Source organism: Centruroides sculpturatus, unplaced genomic scaffold, assembly GCF_000671375.1.
Source record: "Centruroides sculpturatus isolate CEXI.00-Female unplaced genomic scaffold, Cexi_2.0 scaffold361, whole genome shotgun sequence".
NCBI classification, from domain to species: Eukaryota; Metazoa; Arthropoda; class Arachnida; order Scorpiones; family Buthidae; genus Centruroides; species Centruroides sculpturatus.
This window is the reverse complement of record NW_019385072.1, coordinates 63,343-73,066: the sequence shown is the minus strand read 5'-3', so window position 1 is coordinate 73,066 and position 9,724 is coordinate 63,343. Positions and strand designations below refer to the sequence as shown.

At 32.8% G+C, this 9,724-nt stretch overlaps 1 protein-coding gene across 1 annotated transcript in view; it reads right to left on the bottom strand.

Moving 5' to 3' along the window:
• LOC111634243 (probable 60S ribosomal protein L37-A) overlaps window positions 1-9,724 on the bottom strand; it is a 60,879-nt gene that overhangs the window by 17,364 nt on the left and 33,791 nt on the right. Inside the window, exons 2-3 of the mRNA XM_023378969.1 lie at window positions 5,591-5,726; window positions 2,946-3,030 (exon numbers count right to left, since the gene is read on the bottom strand). Coding sequence (XP_023234737.1) covers window positions 2,946-3,030; window positions 5,591-5,726 — 221 coding nt within the window. The remainder of the gene's footprint in view (window positions 1-2,945; window positions 3,031-5,590; window positions 5,727-9,724) is intronic.

The window sequence follows — 9,724 nt, the reverse complement described above, 5'->3', positions numbered from 1 at the left end:
AAAATTCGAATATTGGTTCGATTATAGAACGATTGTAAACGTTCCAGAAACGTTGAAAAGAGTTCGTTTGACTGGACGTGAACAGGAGACGTTCAGAAATAGAATCGGGACCAGGTCTCTCATTAGTCTGGAAACGGGGGACTTAATTCTTGCATTCTGTGAAAACAGGTAAGATTGGCTATAATGTAATTATCTTAATCTTCACTATCATTACTTTTTAAAAACCCAGCGAAGCGGGTCCTTGCAGCTAGATTCTAGATTACTTAGAAAAACAGTGTTTTATATATATATAAAAAAACTATATTACATACAAATAAAAACCCAGCGAAGCAGGTCCTTACAGCTAGTAGAATATAAAATCAAACACAAAACAGAACGTAAATACAAAAATAAAAATATAAATAACGGAAATGGAGATGCGATGGATAAAATAAACAAACTATATAATTTAATATAATTTTAATTCTGCATAATTTGATCAATCCGCATCACATCAAATTAGTGGCCTTTAGATCCTGTATAAAAAGAGCTTACACACATTGTACAAACATAAAAGACACAATAACGGAGCCAAACAATATTTTAAGGCTTGCAGAACAACAGGGATACCGAAAGGAAATCATAGAGAAATTAATCACAACCTTCCAAACAACTAAACAACGGCATGTTATGGTGGACCGAAGATAAAGGATAGTTTTAAATTATGTCCCGTTTTTAAGACAAATACATAAAAAAAATGGCCAAGGCTAATAATTTCCGGGTGATATATTGACGCAATCCAACGGTTTTCAAGCTCTTAAGACTGGAAATCAGCATCAGGGATCTATTCTATACCATTACATGATCAGCATTTTAATTCTCATCTTATCTATGTGGGCACAATAATGCGCAACTTGCAGCAACATATCAAAGAGAATACATATATGATTAATACGAACTGTGACAACACTATACTATCAGCGCACGAGACATTCAAGTTCATTGGGATTGGGTGGAACTAATTAAACCTACAACAAATTTACATACAATGAAATATTTGGAGAAGTTAGAGATCTTTAAAGTGCATAAGACAACTGGTTGCATCAATCATTGAGATGAGGATGCTTTACCAACTGCATGGTGATCATTTTACAAAAGTTAATGATATTAAGAGATTTTGTTTGTTTTATTTTTTATTAAGGGTCATTTTCAGCTTAATTTATATTATTTCTGTGTTCGTTTATTTTATCCACCGCATCTACATTTCTGTTATTTATATTTTTATTTAGTATTTACGTTCTTTTTTTGTGTTCGATTTTATATTCTATTGTATGTTAATTGAAGAAGATCGTCAAGAAACAGTCGAAAACATCTTTATATTATTAATATTTATTTGCTGGATTATTAAAGATGTGTTTTATTCATAGTATATTTACCCAGTTTAGTTCGTTATATATAATTATACTGATGGCTACACCGGCCAAACAGTATAAGAAACTGACCCTTAAATTTGATTTTCTAAGTCAATGCCATCTTAACGGTGCCTATACAATGTCTATTTATCACATATTACCCTTGGGGTATAATTCACTAATCCCAAAATTGAGACAGCTGTGCCTCAGAAAAGCTATCAGGAATACAAGACGCCAAACGTACACTCTTTTGTACAAGCTGATAAAAATGGAGAACTACTTTATGAACAGGACCCACAACTCCTAGCAATCGTGAATAAAAGTGTTGTTAATTTGACACAAAATGTCAAAAGAAATTTAAAATGCAATTACATCAAGAAATTAAGATGGATATTCTGAATGCAGAATATTAAACCAAACAAAAGCAGAAACACCCATATCACGGCATGGGATAACATCGTACCCCAACAATGCATTTTTGTAAGCATTAGATTATGGTCCTCTTTATGCTCTGCCCCCTTTGCCAATGCCAGAGACCTTCATACCAGATACTGAATTGATCATTAAAGGCATGAACAAAACAAGTCAGAATTTTGTTCGTTGGAAAATCAAATTCCGAATGACAAAGGAAGTAAAAAGCAATGTGTCAAACACACGACAATTTCAGAACATCATAAAGAAATCATGCCAATGGTTACAACAAAATTGCATAGTCCTGACGAAGGCTGACAAATCAAAAGGAGAGTGGTATTGCTAAAACAATCAACCTACAATGAGAAATTACGTGAATATATTCCAAGCATTAAGTTTGATTAGATATTAAAATATATTTTACAATTAATGTAGAATTTAAACAAGTTTTTGTTTTAAAGTAATAAAATAATGCTATTTTGAAACTATACAAAATACAAACTATGTGAACAACTGATAATTTACAAAACTTTTTACAAGATAGATACATTATATACTTAAGCATTAAATTTGTACAATACCTTTGAATTTTAGTTTCATGTTTGATAAAAATCAATGATGATATGCTATTTTACATATTTTACAGTGTTGAAATTTAAATATTTAAAGATTTATACACAATACTTATACCTATTCTTAGACCTGCATGAATAACAAACATCTGGTAGTGAATCTTTTCTTGGTAAGGTGCAGAGTATGTCCTTGAAACACACTTCAAGGAAAAAAAAACCAACAAAGAGGATTTGCATCTATCTTTAGAATGTGTGTGTATATATATATATATATAATATCTTAGCCATAGTTGTAATGTATCATCACTTAAAAGATGTTCACTAAAAACAGTCTAAAATAAGTTTCTTGTGTAATTCAATCTACTTTTGAAAGTAGGAAATATTGTAATAGGAGCAAACATTAAAAATGCTTGTATACTTTCAAGAGAAGGCAAGATAATACCAAATTCTTTAATACGTTTGAAATATATTCTAACATTGTTTGATCCATTCCTGGTACTTATGATCTATTTGAATAATAATATTTTGCACTTCAGTTTTAAAAGTATTTAAAACAATTTTAAATACACACCTAAATCTTCTCCAAACTTTTCTGAGACGGCGTAATCTGCCAGTTCCGGTCGTCTTCCTACGCTTTCCCTTCTCACTCCAATTATCTATTAAAAAAATAAAATTGTTTATATTTCTAATAAAATTATGCAGATTATAGTTTTCATTGAGTGACAATTGATTGTAGCTTGTATGGTCTCTCTTCCTGGTTATTACAACTACAGGAAGCTAGTGGAATATACAAACTTTCTGCCCTCACCACACTTGCCAATGCCAGAGACCTTCATACCAGATACTGANATATTATTAGAAATCTCTAAATTATGCAGATTATAGTTTTCATTGAATGACAATTGATTGTAGCTTGTATGGTCTCTCTTCCTGGTTATTACAACTACAGGAAGCTAGTGGAATATACAAACTTTCTGCCCTCACCACACTGCAAAACAGAATGGGGACAGGTTTAATATTCAACACTGTGGCAGAGAATGCACTGCATGTAGAGCAGCTCCAGGGCCACAAAGGCTGAATGGATAAATCCATTTTTGCCTCTAAGTGTTGGTAACAACTAACTACAGTCAAACATAAATATAGTGCTCTCCCTAAAAAGCATCAACAAATACTAATGAACAGAATATGAACACACAAATATTAAGTATAAAAAGAAATCTATGAATTACTAAATGTATGATTTTTCATTGCAAACACAACCGTTATCAGCAAATCACAACATTTCAAATCCTCAAACTCAATTGTGTTTATTAATAGATCTCAATTACTATATATATTTCTTATTGTTTAAGTTCTTCAATTTAGTGCCTGATTCAGAGGCAAACATACATACGGTATGTATGTATGTATGTATGTTTTGACTAAACATTCAGACCAATGACTCCTAACTAGATCATACTTAACTGGAAAAGTGAAAGGAAAACAATGCTGCCTGAGATTAAAATCGGTTTAATATTAAATTATTTGTTGTTGTTATTTAAAACTTATTACATTTAACTCTATTTTCTGTCAATATTTGTTAAAAGTTTCAAATCATGTATTACAAGTGTATTTCACCTCTAAATGTCTTACTTAATATAAAAAATTTTTAAATTAATAATCTCAAATCATGTCTTCACTTTTTTTGTTTTGTTTGTTTCCTCACTAATACCAAAAATGGATATTTATGTCACAATTAAAGATTTATTGATCTTAAATGAATAAAAATTAACTACAGTAGAGCATCAATTATCTGACCTCCGATTAACCGTCACATCGATTAAACGACCGTTCTAGTCCGCAAATTTCAAATGTCCGCTGGTGATGTGGTGCTACAATATTTGGCTATGTCTTGGCTACTTTATTATTATTTTTGTTAAATTTTTGCGTGTTTTAGCTGGCAACACGGCTCGACCATTGAAGGAAGGCCAGTACAGTAGACCCCCTATAAAACGGGTTCCTATAATTACGATTCCTATAAGACAGCAAAAAATTGCGACGGTATCCGTAAAAAACTCCTATAATTGCATAAAACGTCATTGGGCAGCCGAACTATTTTCCGCACCGTCAAGCGCCACGCTACGGAGAGATTACTATCGTCTTTACAGTGTTATATATAAATTAGGTACTGTACATATAATTATATATTAACTTAATTTATTGTAACTATTATAATTATATATATATTTTCCGCCGCCTGGCGCCACGCTACGGAGAGTTTAGGCGAACTATCATCTGTACAGTATGTAAATTAGGTACTGTAAGTCTAATACAGCACTGTAATTTTATACATTTCTTGTGAAAGAAACATTTCTTATTCAACGGCAATTAAAATTGTTTATATTAATGATGTCTCCAAAGTTCAGCGAAGTTTTCGCAGAGAAATAACATCAGAAATCGTGGCCGCAGTTTGCTGAGCTGTTCCGTGACGAAAACAAGCTTGAGCAATGGCGATGTCAAATGGTGCACACTCGGTAAGTAATCCTACAATTTTTTGTTTATAGCGTAGTTTATACGGATTATTTCCAAAAAAAATATACGTATTTTGGAAATGTTGAGTCGGATTAGTCTAGAATCGATTAACTTTATGGAAGAAAACCTTTCAAACAGCCGTAGTCTGTAAACTTGACACGTGTCGGGCTGTGATTGGAAGGACTCGTAAGAAATCGGATTCCTAAAGAATGGAACGTATCTACTGTCTTATAGGGGGGGTTGACTGTATTTAAACGAGACTTAATTTTCTAATTATGAGTGGTTGTTTGTTTTGTGGGTAATAAAATAATTTAAAAATAATTTTTAACAATACAATAGCTACGATTATTATTTTTTAAAAAATTTGTTAGGCTTAACATCGATGAAAATTCAACGCGAAGTTGATTAACAGCAATACACTAATATACTATTTACATAGGATATACTAATATACTATACTAATAATGTATTTTTTTCATTCTTTTCGGTTATCCGACCAACCTGAGTCCCCAATTGAGTCTGATAATCAATGCTCTACTGTAATAATAATGACAATTACTTAAATATAAAATTTAATACAAGCATAGTAAGTAAAATCTTCAAAAACCAAACAAGTGAGAACTTTTCTCTATTTTCCAATTGGAAAAATTAAAATTGTAATGGCAGTACCTTTTTTGAATTATTTTAGCAAATTTTGATACTTACAATGCCTCATCTTTCGATCAGGATAGCCACATTGAGCACATCTGGATTTCTGAATGTGGAAACTACTTCGCCCACAACGGCGGCACAGTGTGTGGGTCTTGTTGCGCCGCTTACCAAAACTTGATGTTCCCTTTGTCTAAAGATGACAATAATACTATTAGAGCAAAATTTGTGTATATCCTAATATAAATTACCATACATAATTATATAATCTTCACAAGCATATTTATTTCTAGTAAATTACAGACAAACTTAAATGAATTTGCTTGTATTTATAACCATTACTCACTAATTATAATATCAATTGATGATGAAATATGACTCATATTTTATGTAAACAACAGTTGTGTTAATAGATTACAGTGAAATAAAAAGTAGAACCAAAAGCATTAAACAAAACATTACATATTAAAAAATTACACTACGTCTACAATACATTTAACACCTACCAACACATTTTTCTCTCTTAAATTTGTATGTAGAATTAGGTGTCAAACTATAAATATGATCACTTCGTCGGCATTATAAATGTCTTCATCTTTAATATTTTGTGCATTCAATCCAGTCATTTACATTTTCTGGATCAACAGATCAACCTTCTTCACTTATTTTATCATACACGATGCTGTTTGTTTTTTAAAGCAAGCCAGCCACCCACTATTGCAAGTAAAATCTGTATACCCAAACACTCACATTTCTGCTCAAACTTTTAATATTGGTCCATCAATTAGAAACCTAACATTCCTTTGAACTCAAAACTATGTTACCAAGCTTCATCAACATCACCAAAAAGATATATCCCAAAAGGATGAGAGTCGGAGTCGATAAGTGTTGACATTTAAAAATTTGTGTGACAATGCCAAATGGCCTCCCTATACTTCGGCACCATGTGATCGAAGGGTCAACATTGCATCAGCGAAGATCGCAATGACAAGTTTCGTCAGGACCACTGTGTCTGTCCATAAAGACACTGATACCACTGTGTCTTTATGGACAGACACAGAAACAGTTAGGTTCGCACGTGAACGATTGAGTGTGTGAACGAACAGATTCAGGATGGAGGGAGAGACAGCGCACCAGAAGTGACTTACTCAGAGACGGGTTAATGTAACAACTATTTAAATGGGTAATTATTAGTGATGTAACGAATATTCGGTTACTATTCAGTATTCAGCCTATTTTTCACTATTTGGCCAAATACCGAATATTTAATCACTATTTGGCCAAATACAGAATATTTAATCACTATTCGGCTGAATACCGAATACCTAAAAACAGGAGTAAGAAATAACAAAAACACAGTAAATTAATCATTTTGATATTTAGATTTAATGTTGTTGGGCGAGTGTTGTTTGTTTATATTTATTTATAACTTTTAACATGCACAAAATAATATTAGTCACATGTATTCACAATTTATAATTACAAAGATCAACACACGTACACACCTATCGTTGGAGAATCCTCGCACATCTGACGGTCTGACCCTGCCTATCCTTTTTAAGCACTCGTCTTTTCTCTTTCCACTATCGCTCTAATCCATGTATGCTTATGCATACATCATAATACGCTCTCACAATACTTTTGATTCGTCACTTTTCCATCATAGAGTTCCCATTTTACAATTACACAACTCAGCCTGGTGATAACAGAAAAAAGAGACAGATAGGACGTCAATATAAGTCACAGTTATGATTTCACAGATTCAAGACAGCTTGGTAGCCCGAACTGCCCCAGGCTTTCGCCCGTGCACACTAAGTGACTTCATTACAAGCATTTAGCTTTCCAAGGTCTATGACAACAATTGTTTGGCATTGACGGCCACAAATTTTGTGCCAATAAGCTGCCTCGACTTGTTCGATTATGTTATCAACTCAATTTCATATTTATTTTCACATTTTCACTTTGCGGTCCTTCTCTGTTCTTTTTCCGTTATTTACATGTGTAGGTCATTTCATTGTTATCCACATTTGATATCATCATTTATCACATACTTCCATAACACTCTTGTCTGTCCACTACAACTGCCAAGAATTAACACAATTGGCGAAGCATAGCGACAGCGGGCCAATAGAGAGCAGAATCCTTGCCATAATGCGGTTTGTGTGCCAATTTTCGTACATGCATTAATCAAGCTGAATAGTTTGGCCGAATATTCAGCTATTCGGCCATGCTCCTGGCCGAATATTCGGTATTCAGCCTGAGGCCAAATATACTATTTGTTGCAACACTAGTAATTATAGGCCATACAACATTTCGATTTTAAATATGCTAGCTTTTAGATACATTTCTACGATTGATAGATATTAAATAAATATATTGGATGTTAACGTTTTTTGCGATTCCCAAGAGAGAGAGAGAGAGTTTACAGAAGTTGCACATGGCAATAAATACCTTTTTTGATATCTTGATTGAGATTCTCGAACGTTCTTTGTGAAAGAGAGAAATTTCATAATATCAGTTTGGGTATCCTGTAGAGGAAATATCCGTAAGCCTGATAGAATGTCAGATAGCCATAGAAAGCCAGATGTTTTTCTGCAAAGGTGTTAGACGATGGTTTCCGATGATATTTTAGTAGGATATAAAAACATAAAATAAAATAATATATTCACAGATATCCAAATATTGAGACACTTAGGACAAGGTACGGGTGACAACTTGACTCTTTCGAAGGATGGGCGACGACTGCGTCCCTTTGTTGTTCTGTTCTGATGTTGTAATGCTGAAATCGAGATATTAGGTCAAGAGGTAATGAGAAAGTATGGTTGTCAAGCCTGAGAACTTAACAGATGTTTTTCTCCCAGGTGTGAAAGTTGACAGTTATTTATTAAGTTTATAGTTACGATGTGACGTTATGAACAAATGATGTAAACACACAGAAAGTCTGGATTCGGATCCTCACATTTGTAAATACCATCAATGCTGTTATTTTGACTTTTTAAATAATACAAAATACACGTTACTGCACTGCCTCCTACCCAAGTTGGTGTCAAACAATTATTTTCAGCTCTGCACTTAATCAAATCTCACTTATGTGCTTACTTGAAAGAGGGCATGATGGAGGATATCATTTTTTTAGAGAACAAATTCTCTTTAATTAAATTTCACTCAATCACTTTAGTGTTAAATTTTTTACCTAAGTATTTACAGTAGAGCATTGTTTATCCGAAAGAATTCCAGTCAGCAAATTTAAATTTTCGCTAGTGCTGTGGCGCTGCAATCTTTGGCTATATCTTGGACTACTGCTATATTGTTTTTTTGTTGATGTGTGTGTTTTAGCTGGCAGCACTGTGTGGTGTTTTTCTGAGGACTGTGTCATGCTGAATCAAACGTTTTTGATACTAGATTAACTTCTAAAGTATAATTTTTTTTGTTTTTATATTTTTCAATATATTTATTTTGTTTGTAAAAAATAAAGAAATAATTTTTAACGAAACAATAGACACGATTATTATTTTAAAAAGTTTACGTTAAACTTAACATCGACGAAAATTCAATGCAAAGCGACACGCAACGGAGAAAAATTTCAACATGGGACAGGTTAATATATTTTTTCGTACATAATCAGTTATCTGAAAAATAAATTATCCGAACAACTCCAGTCCCCAATTGATTCGGATAAACGATGCTGTACTGTATATCATTACATTAAATATGAATGTATTATCTATATATATAAAAATGAATGTATGTGTGTCTGTCCTTCATGCATTACCACACCGTTTATCCGATTGCCATGAAACTTTGGGAAGTTGTTTAATATACTCCAGCGAAGGTTTGTGGCATAGTACGATTGCCATGAAACTTTGGAAAGTTTTTTAATTTTTTAACACACTCCCGCAAAGTACATTTATCCTACGATAGATGGCGCGCGTTTACACGAGTATTCGAGTAGTGTGTTCGATCCATTTTAAATTGTGAAGACCATTTTTCCCTTTCAAAAAATATCTCTATATATGCATTTGTTATTTACGATATTTGTAATAATTTTTGTTTAATCACTTTATTTCAACTTTTTTTTGCTAATTATGTATTCGCTCGAACTTCGTTAAAACCTTAACTGTACCCCGAACAACAACCGAAGTTGTAGGAAGAAATTCACGTATTTTACCGATCTAGGTATCCCCCCTTTTC